Here is a 13461-nt window from a genome sequence, read left to right as displayed (position 1 = left end):
TAGGCCTATGAAATATCATAGGGAAGAGTCAGCCCAGTGTGTAGTGTGAAAATCGCATATTGTAATGCTTTGGGTTGCTGCATTGTAACGATATACTACTGTAGAAACTGACATGGACTCAAAAACGTAGAGACAAGTGAGGAGTTGATTTCGAAAAAATTGTCAACAACTGTTGAACTTTTATCGATGGATGTGTGGAAACATGCAGTTAATTTGTTATTACTGGTGGACACTGCGTGTAGGCAGATAAACAAAACTATTACCGTAGCGTCAATTAAAAATATGGTAAGTACTTTTTACGAAGTTGTTTTGGGTCACGTGACCAAGATCAATCATAGAACCAGACTCAATAGAAAAGAAGGACGGTCCAAATCTATGCTCATACGCGTGTATCTGTGGCGCTGTGTGTACAGCTGATTTTGAGTTAGTATAGTGCGGTAACAGGTGTGGTTGATTTTTTTAAAAATCAAAATTGTTATTTAATTCTAATTTGGGCGACAGACCTATTGAATTAATATGTTTAAGTGTCCGTGTTTCTTCCAGTCATCATGCAGCACTGCCCAGCAAAAGGTGCAGGTCTATATATTCGGTGTGTTAACATTTAGTCCAAAACTGAATCAATAACATAGTAATAATAACGAAGAGTCTCCGGCAGCCATCTTAGTTGTACAGGCGGCTATCATCACAACATACGCCAGGAAGAGTCCGGTCCGATCTGTGCGTTGTACTTCTGTGGGGTCAACTCTCCCAGTCAAACTACCTTCAAAGAGCGGTTAGAGGTAACGTAAACGTCTGCCCACTTTTACGCTTTTTGTTACAGAAATAAATCGCCATATGTACGTTTATTATTGTGCGTTACATAAATTCTTGGGCGGGTGCATGCAAGCGCCAAATACTGAGTTAAAACTTGGTTTTGTATATAAAGGTACGAAAAGTCTTGAATCCGTTTTGAATGGCAGCCCGTGTTGTTAGCGCTAACCAGTTAGCTAGCGTTAGCCCGCTCGATAGCCTGGTTTTTTTCCTTCTTCTTTTTTGGTATTAGCATTAGCTACGTGCGCAGCCATTAAACTAAAACACGTAGCCTTTTTTGCAAACGTCTCCGACGCACAGACTTGGACCAGTTAAAAGTATTTTGATCAGTAAAAGGAAGGGCGGATGTTCGTAAGATTGTATGCAGCTAGTTAGCTTAGCCGAGGCCCTTAGCGATAGTAGCAACGTAGGTTAGCGCTAGCTGGGATGAAGTGAAACTTGAGTGATCCCCCCCAGGGATACTGGACTAATATTTAAACAAACCCCATGTTAGACTCCATATGACTCCTATAAACAACTGCTTTACAGTTACCTCAGTATAGCTAGCAGGACAGATCGGCTATATGCCGCCGTCTGTTAAATGAACGTGACTGATTTATTAGGTAATTCCCGCTATCTGTGGGGATTAAGACATTGTTGTGTTTCCTGTTTAGAAAAGTGCGGTTTATATTCTCTATCCTCTGTGTAATTTTGTCGCCATGTCTGCTTTGCTCTCTTTGTGAATTTAGGTAAATTGTTTGTTTTTTGAGTGTTTGCCGAGACCCCCCAGCATCCCAGGATGGACTCGGAGATTCTCAACATAGAGGAGATAGTGATGGGACGGGGATTACCAGATCCACCTCCTGAAGCCCCCCCCGAAAAGCCCTCTGAACCATACAAACCCATCACTTTGAATGGACCTCCTCCACCCGCTGTTCAATCTTGTAAGTAGTTCTCAGTTTCGATAATGCATCTCAAAGATAAATCCTTGAGGTGTGTGGTCGTGATGTTTCAACCTCCACCTGTCTGCCCTCCAGACCAGCATGAAAACCTGCAGTGTTTCCAGTGCTTCATCACGTTCTGCAGTGCCAAAGCCAAGGAGAGGCACATGAAGAAGAGCCACCGGGAAGAGTACAAGCAGCAGCTTCAGCAGGTAAACTTGACATGTTCATGCAATCCTGCAATTCACATGCAGCAGTGGTGACATAATGTCTAGGAGAAATGGCATTTATACATGTATATGTATACTTTTTAATTGATGCTTATGAGAAGACAAAAAAAGGAGTGAGTTTTTATTGCTTTTCCACATGAGATTAAAGGAATAGTCTGTCCTACTCGTTTTAGTTTGTTTTTTGTTACGTTAAAGTTAATGGAATTGCAATGCAAGAAAAACTTGTGGTATCAACCACAAGCTATGAGAAGTGACTGAATTTTGTTAGCTGTTGTTGACTTTCAGTCAATAGATTTGTGAAACTGAGCTTGCTGTTGTATATATTCATTCAGTGATTTATATACTGAGTATTCAAGACAAGCTCCTGCACATCTCTTGTATTTGGCAAACATAAATCAATTGTGTTTAACATTGTTTTAATTTTAGTTCTTTATTTTGTTTCTTCACAGGGGAACACGTTGTTCACATGCTATGTGTGTGATCGCACATTTCATTCATCGGAAGAGCTGACACAGCACCAGCCAACACACAGCAAGGATGACAAGCCCTTCAAATGCGTTCACTGCAAGGAGTGCTTTAAAACATTCTCTGAGGTGAGTGAAATATTAACAGTGTGGTAGTACTTTTATTTCAGAAAACAACATTTCTTCAATCTCTGACAGCTTGAAGCCGAATAGTAAAATGAAATGCTCAAACCTAGGTGAACATTTGAAATGAGCATCTCCTCTGCAAGATGAACTATGTTTTAGCCTCAAAAATTGAATGTTTTCCATTTCGTACGTGTCTGTTAAACTTTTCACATCTCACCCATGCAGCTCACAGCCCACAGAAGACAAGTGTGTCCAGAGAAACAGTTGGTATGTAAAGATTGCAATGAAACCTTCCGAAGCGCAGGACTGCTGCGCGCTCATCGTCTGACCCAGCATCCCCGCCCAGATGTAGAGACGGCAGAACAGCCAGAGGACCCTGCGAAAACCCATCGCTGTAAGAAGTGTGGTCAGGGCTTTGAAACGGAGCCAGAGCTGGTGGCCCACCAAGAGAAGTACCCTGAAGGTCAGCAATGCAACGGCAGCGCTTCATCCGTGAAGAAACGTGGACGGCCAACTAAAACCGAAGAGCCAGCCGTTGCTGAGAAAAAGGGAAAGCGGAAAAAGAAAGATGAGGGAGAAGTGCCCGAAGAGGCAGAGCAGACCAGCAGCACAACGGAGTCGGCAGCGACCCCAGCAGAGGAAAAGGGAAAAGCCGTCGGAGCAAAGCGAGGCCGTCCTTCTAAAGCCCCAGCAAAACAAGAAGCGGAAGATAAGAAGAGTCCTGAGGATGACGGTGAGGCTGCAGGGAAGGAGAAGAAACCGAAAGCAGATCCAACCCCGCCCCGTCAGCACCCGTGTCCTGAATGTGACCAGTCATTCCCCGGCTTGATTCAGCTCCGCGTTCACAAGAAGGAGAAGCACACCCCGCGGAAAGCCCACCCTTGCGACGAATGTGAAGAGAGCTTTGCCCGTCCTGAGCAGCTGGACGCCCACATGTCACGGGCTCACGCCGTTGGTCGCTTTGCCTGTCCAACCTGCGGGAAGAGCTTTGGTCGTGAGCGCACCTTGAAAGCTCACCAGAAAAGCCACCCAGATGAAAAGCCTGAAGACCCAAGTGCAAAGAGATAATTTAGACACAGGGACATTGTGGAAGTGTTTTTTGAAGATTTTAGTCATGAATTGCCTTTTTTTTCCTTTCTTTTAATGTTGGAGCTCCGATGCTCGAGATCATGGTTTCAGATGAGTTTGGAATGGTTTTGAGAATAACCTTTTAGCAAATTTTGGATTTCAAGTTGATTTTCGATCATGAGCTGATGAAATCATGGACAGACACGTCTTCTAAATTGACTAACCAAATGTTATCGATCTATCCATCTATTACATCCGTTGTCACAGAACATAGTTTATTTGTAAAAACAAACTGTTTTGATTAACTTTTTAAATGATTTGTTTCAGTTTTTTAAGCGTGAAATGCGTGTGGTGTGAATTTATTACTTGGTGTCTTGAGTTGTTCAACTCATCTTGTGGTTTAATTTTTTGTATGTTTTTTTTTTTCTCCTCATATTTTCAAAACAGATTGGGTAAGTACATATTTTGAAGAAAATTAGATGCCTAGTTAAGATAACGTGTTTGAATGTTTAGACATTTGTCAAAAGAAATATGTTATGTACAGCTTCTGGTTCATATTATGCATTTTTTACACTTGATATTTTGATTATGTTCCTTTCTAAATTAAACCTCATTCAGGAGGACATTTTAAATTAACATAATTAAGTTCTGCTACAATTTTTTTGGCTAAGTGCTCCAGATTTAATATGGAGTCTTTGGCTTGTGGGCAAAAGTGATCCACTATAATTTTGAGCTGTCTCCCGTATTTTTCACTCATTAGAGTAAAATTTCATGTCTTAGAAATTTCTCAAATGGAACTTGTGGCTTTTTTAAATGCCTTTGAGTCTCATAAGGAGTTGTGTATATCCTGTGTTATTCACTGATTGGATTGTTTCTCTCCCCACGGCAATGTGTCAGGACACTGCTAAAAAATGTAATAAAACATGGTATCCCAAGGGAGGCTGCTGAAGAAATAACCTGCCTGCTTGTCTTTGTTCTCAGCTCTAATTTAGGAACACAACCTGAAATGTGCTCTTGTATTTGTTGGTCATGATTTGTATACTGAATAGCCACTTGTGAAATAGAAAACAAAATAGTGTGATGAAAAAACCTTTGAGGAAAACTTTCAACAGTTTGTCCAGGGTCTCAAATCTTAGTGCATCTTTCTGTCAGAGCTTGGAACATGTTGGTTTGTTTCTGTAGCATCCATGTTTGAATCTGAAAAACAAAACAAAACTTGTTTACTTTATGGTCACATACTAAGGAAAGGAAGCACTGAAATTACTTGGACTAAAATTCAGAATAATTCTCACTTATTGCTAGGAGTGGCATCAGACAATAACTGTGATGTAACTGATGTGAAGTTACCTCGATGTCATGGTTGAATCAATGCCTTGGGATGAAAATTAGTGTTTGGGCCGGTTACATTATTCTCTCAGACGCTAACCAGTTATCTAGAGGGAAACCAATTGGTTCATAACTTGAATACTGAATTGACAATTTTGATATTTTATCAATTCTTTGCAGAATTGTTGAAACAAAAATGCCAAAAAAAAAGGGGGAAATAATCACTGTGATGGTAAAAACAGCACTTTATTTTTTAATCTGTCAATGTATTGTTTTTCTCTTTGCCCAGAGTACACTTGAAGACAGTGCTGTACTGTGGTAGTGGTCTTGACCTGTACTACCGCTCCAAGACACCAGGGGCTGCTCGAGCGCTCACCTGAGTTTCCTCCTCTCGCGGTGCTTCCTTTGTTGTCTTTCCTCCCCAACTCCCTTTCATCACCAGCAGTAGTGAGTTTGCGGATAGCTGCACCGCCAATTTTGGTATCGTTTTGTTTTTTTTATGTCCTTGTCAACGCAAGCTTTTACTTTGTTTTGTTTTTTCACGCTGACAAGAAGTTAACACCGACAGTGGAGCTTGTTGTCTCATGGTTGAGGAACCAGGCGCTGCTGACATCCACAGCTCCTCTCGCCAGGTGAGCGAGATGACCCGCCGCGCTTTAAGGTGTGTCGTTCAAGGATTTCCGTGCAAAAGTTGTTTGACAGCTTCTGCAGAAAATTAAAGGAGACGACGGGATGGAATAAGTCCAGATGTAGTCCCCTCGACAGGTAGGTAAGTAGGGTGACACTGTTATTTGTGACAACCTTAATTGTGTGTCTACCTCAATTTCGCGCCTGAAAGCTACAGCCATGAATATCAATCGCTAATTTTACACTCGCTCCTTTTCTGTGTTTTCACAGCAGCCATGTCCATTGAATACACCATAGATATCCAGCTGACAGAGTTGGGATTTCCGGATATCCTGCAGGCACAGGACACCTCGGTGACCCAAACATCCAGTCACCCTCCCACCTCACGTTCAGGCGCACACAAGAAGCAACGACTACTGTCCGCTGATTGCAAGGAAGCAAATGCAGCCAAACAACCCCCCTCGGTGTTGTCCACTGCACCTCGGTCAGAGACCTCGGGGTGCAAAAGCAGCAGACCTCCTGCACAGAGCCTGCAGGACGAGCAAGCTGCCAAAGGCGCTGCGCTGTCGGATCCCTCCACCGGACCGGGAACAAGGAATGACAAGGAAGTATGCGATGGAAACACCGGACTGCAAAATGCAACAGACATGCAGCAAGATGAGGAGGACGATTCAGATGTCAGTGAGGATTCAGATGTGTATGACGAGGAGGAGGAAGACGAAGAAGATGACTATGAGGATGAAGAAGAGGAAGGGAAAAGCAATGGTATAGTATAGTTCATTCACTGGACACAGTAGTAGGAGTTTACAGTCACTACACACTACAACTGTGGCTGACTTTGGAGTTTGATATCCAGTACATAGCAGAAGCAGAGTCATATCCAGAGTCTTGGTACTGATTTATTCACACATACCTGTCTTATGCCAAATGATTTTTATTCCAAAGTCAAGAGTCTTTTAATTATCTTGATTTGGATACTGCTTTTGAAAGGATAAGTCTTGTGATGTTTTTCTTATTGTTAAAAAATCCCATGAAAAGACCAAACCTAAGGCTATATTAATGCACAGCTCCATTATTACCTCCTGCTGAACACACGTGAGACCACAGTGCTGAGCTGTTAAGCATAATAATGAATAAATTAATGTAGCCTATATATCTATGAGCTGGATGAAGAGTTTTTTTTGGTTCAGTGGGAACAGATGGGGTAACACGTAGGAAAATCGAGTCATAGGATAACACATTGTCAGTTTTGTGATTATTTATCATATTTATTTCTGTTACTTTGATCTTGATTTAACCCTATCAGTTGGCACCCTAACCCTCATATTCGTTCTCTTTTCTTCAGGGTCAAATCATTCAGGCAGCTACCACTGCAGCGTCTGTAATCTCCAGCTGCCCTCCAAATTCAAGCTGCAGGACCATATGAACTTGCACACAGGGGCTCGCCCATATTGCTGCGCAGAATGTGGGAAGCGCTTCTGTCAGATTTATAACTACCGTGTCCACCTGCGCACACACGTCCAGACCAAGGTGGATCGTCTGGTGTGCCGCATCTGTCTGACGGGCTTTGCATCGCAGGGCGATCTGACGGACCACCTGTCAAAAACGCACTTCGAGGATAAGTTTTACGAGTGTGACCTCTGCAAACGCGTGTTTACGTCCCTGAAGGCGTGTGAATATCACGTGAGCTTACACAAATGCATGCGGCATGTTGTGTGTGAAACCTGTGGCCGCAAATTCTCCTCCCAGAAATCCCTTGCGCGCCACCGGAGGAAGTCGTGCCGCAGCAGTTTTAAATGCACAGACTGCATGCAGACCTTTCCCAAGAAGAACGCTCTCCTAAAACACAGCTTTACACATCTAGGCTTGTTGCCTTACACCTGTGTACGATGCCACTGCCACTTCCGTCTGGCAAAGCTGTACCGCCAACACAAGTGTGAACCTGAGCGCATTCACTGTGTGGCTTGTCTGAGAGAGTTTGTCAGCCAGGCCGAATTCCAGCAGCACAAGAAGGACACGGGCTGCTGGGGCAACCAGGGCTCCAAAGGGGACGAGATCAGATGCCTGGAGTGCGGAGAAAAGTTCGATAGCACAGAAGAGCTGAAGAAACATGCCGGGGCTCATCAGAGGGTGCTGAAATGTGCCGAGTGTGGGAAAGGTTTCCGCTCAGCCTTGATGTTGATGTCCCACATGGGTGGCCATGCCGGTCAATCACCCTGCCTCTGTCAGAGCTGTGGACTGGGTTTTCCCCACCAGCAGAACTACGACAGCCACCTCAAGACCTGTGGACAAACATTTCAGTCTGTGGTGAGTGCGGGGGCAGAGTTTGAAGGACCATACCAGTGTGTTTTTACTATAGCAAATCCTCATTCTGCAACAGTGCTGCCACCCTTTTTCTAAAGCTTGCTGTGAACTTTTCTTTAGATATTTTCAATCTTTAAGGCAACTGTTGAGTGTAATGAAATCAGCCTTGAGTGATTAAATTTAATGAGAATCAAAATCCAGAAATTTGCACCATGTGCTGTTTCTATTCGAGTACTCCAGTTGGCAAATCCAGTTTTCTCGAAACAAATTAGATGTCTCTCTAATGCATATCTGGATATTCTAAATACCACTACAACTAAGATGCATACAAATATGCCCAGTGTCAGTGTTTGCTTACATTTCCACTTTCATTTGCTGACAAAATAGCTTTTGAATATAATGTAGCTGGCAACTGAATGTTAAGTTTTGGATTGAAAAAAGGCAAACTGAGATTTGATCCTTCCTCAACTAAGATTTGAAGAAATAACTTTATATTTTAGACATTTGTTTATTCTTTTCCTGACATTTTTACAGATTTTATACTAATTAAAGCAGTCAGACATGACACCATAATCAGTGAACTTGTAGATACTTCATTAGGTAGATTTTGTTGTCAGAGTTTGTCCGTCATATTAACTATTGACTTCTGGTGATAGTTAATTATCTACTGACTGTACAGATGTGACGGTTGTATTTATCTTCTCTTCATATTTTTGGCAAGAAAGAACAAATGTATTTCCAAAAACACTGAAGAATGATTCTAAATTTTGCCTTTGGTAACCGGGTGCTTTTGTTGTCTTTCCCTTTTTTAGAATACTTCAAAGAAACGTCAGACCACGAAGAGCTCTTCATCCGGGACAAAAACACCCAATGTCAAACTAGCCTCGTCACGTCCAGCACATACAGCAACCAAGCCAGACGCTGTTTTAAATAAACCTGCTGCACCTGTTGAAGACCCTGTTAGTCCTGACCTTGGGGCAGAGGGTGTTTCCACTGGCTCTGGTCCAGCAGACGGGCTATGGAAGCTGACACTGGACAAACAGCCACCTCCTGGTGTTAAACTTGTCTTCTTTCTTCCAGTGTGTTCAACTCAAAGCGATAGCCTGCCTCTCTCATCTGAAACCCCTCAGACACTTCCAGCTCCCTCAACGGAGGTCAAGCCGCCTTTGTCAAGTAATGGACACCATGGATTCAGAGTACCAAATGACACGCCCCTGGATTTGGTAACTAGGATTAAACAAGACGCAGAATATGAAGCCCCTTTGGATTTGTCTAAGAAGTGTAATTCAGCTAAGTCTGCTGAGAGCGAAAGTTCTCTGTGCACTGTTAAAAATGAGCCAGAAGAATTAGAGATCTCAGAGGGATCGAACAGAGAAGAGTTTAAAGGCAGTGACAGGCAGGCTACTAGTAAAACAAATCCAGGAGAGGAAGGTACAGAAATGATGAAGGTAGAAATGGGTCCCATAAATCTTTCCATTCATAGTACAACCTCTGGACAGATAATGAATGTTAAGAAAGAGCCTCAGTCTTCAGGCTCTGATGTTGACTTGTCATCCAAATCCTGACAGCTGACAGACTGAAAGTCGGGAAGAAACAAAGATGGAGGTTGACGGTTTCTCCCTGCCTGTGCTGATGAGGAGAAATGAAGTAGTACACTGGAGTAATACTAACAATAATAAAAGTATAATGATACTGAATGAGGGCTTAAAAAAGAATAGAACTTACTTTGTGGTGTCTTTCCTACGCCACAAAGGATACACCTGCCTTTTTTTTGGCCCATACTGTACCTGTAGCCACGGTAACTATGGCTAAATGTCAGTGCAGACTTTCACTAAAACTGCAACTCCACCAGTATCAATTGTTTCTTGGGTTGTGTCTCTATCACTTGACCATGTCACTTTGTTTTAACATAAAGTTTTTTTTTAATTCAAACAAAACATTCCAAATTTCATTTCTTTGATTTGCTTCTTGGGGTAAGGTTTGTGGCTTGTGCCATTTGTTATGCCCCAGCTTTTGTTGGCCCTAAGGGGAGTAACAACAGTCCACCTACGAGCAACATGGTATACTGTTATTAAGTCTATGCAATATTGTGCTGGATTTTTTTGAGAGCATTAATAACTATTCCCAGTTTATTTAATATGTTCTTGTTAGTGTGGGAAGATTGAATCCATAAGTTAAATGAAAATGCTGGATTTCTTAATGTTCAGTTGAAAACTTGAAGCTGTGTGTATTTCTTTGTCCTAAGGTACTAAGTTAAATACTTTTATCAGTGCAAATAATGATACAGTTTAATACCCTGATGTCAAAAAATGTCAACTTGTTATTTACTTTTCCTGAATGTATATAGTCTGTATGTATCTTCTGATGTTTTTCTAAAGGCAAATAAACACATGTTGTTGATGCAAGATCGGCTAATATGAATATTGACCTTGTACTGTCCTTCATCTACAAGGTTGCAGAGTGTTTTTGTGTCTGTATGACAAAGACCTCACACATTTGCCATTTTAGAGAAAGCTCCAAAGACCAGCCTATGAGTATTTAGTATATTGTGTTTTTATGAAATAATTTAATTGGGGAAGTTATTTGTACTCAACCATATAGGTGGGTAGGCCTACATCCTAGCAACTCTTGGCATAAAAGCAAGGAGGCTAAAAAAAACAAACAAAAAAATCTGATTATTAACCCTGGGTATCTGCTGTGTGGGCCCCTAGTCATGCTGCTGGGTGGTGGCTGGGGCATTTCCCTCTGGCTTTCTATATAATTATTATTAATAAAAACAATAACAATATTATCATTAATGTTAATATTAATTTTTACTAGGCTTCTACTACAACTATTAACAGTTACAATTATTATTTACAACCTCACACAAGCAACCAAACCAAAATATCTTCTATTCTAATGATAATAGCCTAATAATTATACATTTTGAAGTTAACAAATTTCTTTTTTCATTACATTGTTTTTCTTTTTACCGTTTACTTTCCTCATCTCTTTCTAATGTAAAGCGAAAACTACAACTCCCGTCGGGTAATTGACCAACCCGGAAACACAATGTTTGCTGACGCTACGTCCTGATGGTTGCAGGCTACAGTGTAGATGTTGTTTTGAAATGGAAAACGTGTATTTCTTGTAGCTTTTATCGCCTTGAGCTCCAGCGACTGAGTAAGTGAGGTCGTTGGTGTGAAACAAAGCTGTGGATCTGGCGCCAGCAGCGAACGAGTCCGTTCACATTCATGGACAAAGACAAGAGCACCAACATTGTGAGTGAGCGACCCCGTTATTTGATTTAGCTACAGCGGTGTAATATTAACTCGTTTGCTCCCGCAGTCACCCTGCATGGCGCTTGTCCCGCGGGATCTGCACTCATGCTTCCTGTGTGCTTCTTGCAGCATGGTCCCTGCTCCTGGATGGAGATGCATCAGTACATCGGTGACCTTATCACATCTGGAAACGCCTCCAAGGATCCGCCAGATGTCCTGAACGCAACGTGGGGCATGGCTGGTGGTGACACCGCTGCTGCTGCTGCTGCTGCAGCTGCTGCAGCTGCTGCTCTGGGGTTTAAAGGTGCTTCACTTGAGCGTCTACTACATCCTCCACTTGCTCAGGATAAGACGGATGCACATGAGGGCCGGCACATCCAGCCCGGGGCAGCACAGAGCAAGGGAGAGTCCAGACACGGGAGAGAAGGTTAGAGCTCTTTAGGAGAGATTGTTTCATTTGTTTTTCATTTAATTCGTCATATTCTTGTTGTGATTAATGTTCCTTCTTGTTTAGATGTGCATCATGCCTGTACCTGCCCCGGCTGCCCTTACTCCTCTTGCCCACCTTCATTTGAGACTTTAAAACCCCGGAGGTCTGCGTCATCAGATGGTGTTTGCCGGCCCAAAGACCTCAGCAGCACTGCTCCACTGAGCCTCAGCGTGTGCCTGCCGGACACCACTAAACAAATCAGCAGCAGCACATCTGAGTTAGAGACCAGGACGTCCGGCCGACGGCAGGGGGAGGATGCAGGCGGAGGGTCTCAGAGCCCAGAACAGAACTCAGAAACTCCTCCATCCAGAGCATCTTCGGGCTCCTTGTCTGGTCTGTCTGTGTTTCCCTGCTTGTGTTGTCACCACGGCCTCCAGTCCAGCTCCCAAATACTCAGCCCAGACAGTTCTGACTCCCCGTTTTCTCACACCCATGCCCATCATCATTTCCATCACCACCACTGTCCTATCGCCTCTTGTTTTTCCTGCCCTCAGCTCGCCCACTCCTCACAGCTCTCCGGTCCTTTCCCCTGCTTCCCTTGCCAGCGCTCCTTTCCTACGTGCTCTCAGGCCTGCCAGCAGAACAGACAAACACATCAACAAGAGGAGAGAGGAGGAGGAGGAGGAGGAGGAGGAGGCAGGACATCCGGGACCATGCTGTCTCTGCATCCCTGCATGCACTGCTCTGCCACCTTTTCAAGGCCGTCGCAGCTGCTGCAGCACCAGCGCTCCGAGCACGCCCACAAACAGTCCGGCTTCCTCTGCACAGAGTGCGGCAGGGCCTTCAACTCGCACAGCAACCTCCGCATCCACCTCAATGTGCACACCGGCGCCCGGCCCTACACCTGCTCCGACTGTGGGAAGAGTTTTAGCCAGTCAGGGGCTCTGAAGATCCACAGGCGGATTCACACAGGCGAGCGGCCGTATTCCTGTGGGTTTTGCGGCAGAGGGTTCCCCCATCTGGCGGGGGTCCGGGCCCACCAGAGGACCCACACCGGAGAGAAGCCGTACCGCTGCAGCCAGTGTGGTAAATGTTTCACCCAGTCTGGAGCTTTGAAGATCCACACCCGTATCCACACAGGAGAGAGGCCCTTTACCTGCAGCCTGTGTGGGAAGGGCTTCTCCAACCGCTCCGGGATCCGCTTCCACTCCCGCACAGTCCACGGGCTGACCTCTGAACATGCCGGGGAGGCCGGGGCTGGGGGTGCATATCGTGGCGCAGCGGGCCGTGGTTATCCAGCCGGGAATCCCAGGGGTTTTCCTTTACCGATCGCCGGCCTAAATGCACCTAACAGGCCAGAAAGCGACTCGCATACAGCTTCCAACTCCAGAGATCCTCCCGCATCAACAGCTGCTGCTCAGTCTGTGGCAGGAAACTCTGGGGGTAACAGAGAGAGGCTTCTGTATGCATGTGAAGACTGTGGCCTACGCTTTAAAGACGCCCCGTCCAGGAACAGACACCAGACGCTGGTGCACTACTCCTCTGAAGGGAGAGAGGAAGAAGCAGGGGCTGAGGAAAGAGCCAAGCACAAATGAGAGAGTGGGGTAACAGTGCAGAGTGAAGAGATATTGTGTTGGTGCATTACAAAATTGAAACACTGCAGTAAATAAGGTGTTGAGTGTTGAAATTTGTGCTGAATATATCATATGTTTGTCAATAAGGAACGATCTGGAAATTGCACTTCTTCTCTTTAAACAAACACACAGACTGAAATTGTGTTTTATTTTCAAATACATTTTGACTTGTCCTACACTTTCTTTTTTCCAAGGAGAGATTGATTTTTAAAAAAAAATGATTTGAAGAAGTTCATACCTCAGACAGGTTGACATTCTT

The 13461-nt window shown here is 44.0% G+C and overlaps 3 protein-coding genes across 5 annotated transcripts; all 3 read left to right on the top strand.

Moving 5' to 3' along the window:
• Nucleotides 1–743: 743 nt before the first annotated feature.
• Nucleotides 744–4574, top strand: znf576.2 (zinc finger protein 576, tandem duplicate 2). The gene is made up of 4 exons (XM_085801785.1): nt 744–1733; nt 1827–1942; nt 2410–2553; nt 2776–4574. The coding sequence occupies exons 1-4, from the start codon at nt 1589–1591 to the stop codon at nt 3616–3618; spliced, it is 1248 nt and encodes a 415-aa protein (XP_085657911.1). The 5' UTR covers nt 744–1588; the 3' UTR covers nt 3619–4574.
• A 1269-nt stretch (nt 4575–5843) lies between these two features.
• On the top strand, nt 5844–10294 carry LOC146972042 (uncharacterized). 2 transcript variants are annotated; one of them, XR_015037846.1, is made up of 4 exons: nt 5844–6336; nt 6917–7878; nt 8688–9495; nt 9530–9659. XR_015037846.1 is itself a non-coding variant. In XM_085801807.1 (3 exons), exons 1-3 carry the CDS (start codon nt 5847–5849, stop codon nt 9438–9440), a joined length of 2205 nt encoding a protein of 734 aa, XP_085657933.1. In that variant the 5' UTR covers nt 5844–5846; the 3' UTR covers nt 9441–10294. The 2 variants fall into 2 exon arrangements, 1 of the variants encoding a protein (XP_085657933.1); XM_085801807.1 differs by having other exon boundaries at nt 8688–10294.
• Nucleotides 10295–10920: 626 nt separating this feature from the next.
• Nucleotides 10921–13445, top strand: LOC146972041 (uncharacterized). 2 transcript variants are annotated; one of them, XM_085801780.1, is made up of 4 exons: nt 10950–11138; nt 11268–11379; nt 11413–11565; nt 11653–13445. In XM_085801780.1, exons 1-4 carry the CDS (start codon nt 11112–11114, stop codon nt 13161–13163), a joined length of 1803 nt encoding a protein of 600 aa, XP_085657906.1. In that variant the 5' UTR covers nt 10950–11111; the 3' UTR covers nt 13164–13445. The 2 variants fall into 2 exon arrangements, with proteins under 2 accessions (XP_085657905.1, XP_085657906.1); XM_085801779.1 differs by having other exon boundaries at nt 10921–11138; nt 11268–11565.
• The last annotated feature ends 16 nt before the right edge of the window (nt 13446–13461 follow it).

This window comes from Trachurus japonicus, chromosome 16 (assembly GCF_045865225.1).
Source record: "Trachurus japonicus isolate A0001 chromosome 16, Traja_1.0".
In the NCBI taxonomy this organism is placed as follows: Eukaryota; Metazoa; Chordata; class Actinopteri; order Carangiformes; family Carangidae; genus Trachurus; species Trachurus japonicus.
The sequence above is the reverse complement of the archived record's forward strand: the minus strand, read 5'-3'. Positions and strand labels throughout refer to the sequence as shown.

Bases quoted from the DNA above. Each gene is read 5' to 3' on its own strand.
- znf576.2 (XM_085801785.1), top strand. From the start codon at position 1,589: ATGGACTCGGAGATTCTCAACATAGAGGAGATAGTGATGGGACGGGGA. The intron at 1,734-1,826 runs GTAAGTAGTTCT...TCTGCCCTCCAG, and splicing joins TCCACCCGCTGTTCAATCTT to ACCAGCATGAAAACCTGCAG. The intron at 2,554-2,775 runs GTGAGTGAAATA...TCACCCATGCAG, and splicing joins GCTTTAAAACATTCTCTGAG to CTCACAGCCCACAGAAGACA.
- LOC146972042 (XM_085801807.1), top strand. From the start codon at position 5,847: ATGTCCATTGAATACACCATAGATATCCAGCTGACAGAGTTGGGATTT. The intron at 6,337-6,916 runs GTATAGTATAGT...TCTTTTCTTCAG, and splicing joins AGAGGAAGGGAAAAGCAATG to GGTCAAATCATTCAGGCAGC. The intron at 7,879-8,687 runs GTGAGTGCGGGG...TCCCTTTTTTAG, and splicing joins GACAAACATTTCAGTCTGTG to AATACTTCAAAGAAACGTCA.
- LOC146972041 (XM_085801779.1), top strand. From the start codon at position 11,112: ATGGACAAAGACAAGAGCACCAACATT. The intron at 11,139-11,267 runs GTGAGTGAGCGA...TGCTTCTTGCAG, and splicing joins AAGACAAGAGCACCAACATT to CATGGTCCCTGCTCCTGGAT. The intron at 11,566-11,652 runs GTTAGAGCTCTT...CTTCTTGTTTAG, and splicing joins GTCCAGACACGGGAGAGAAG to ATGTGCATCATGCCTGTACC.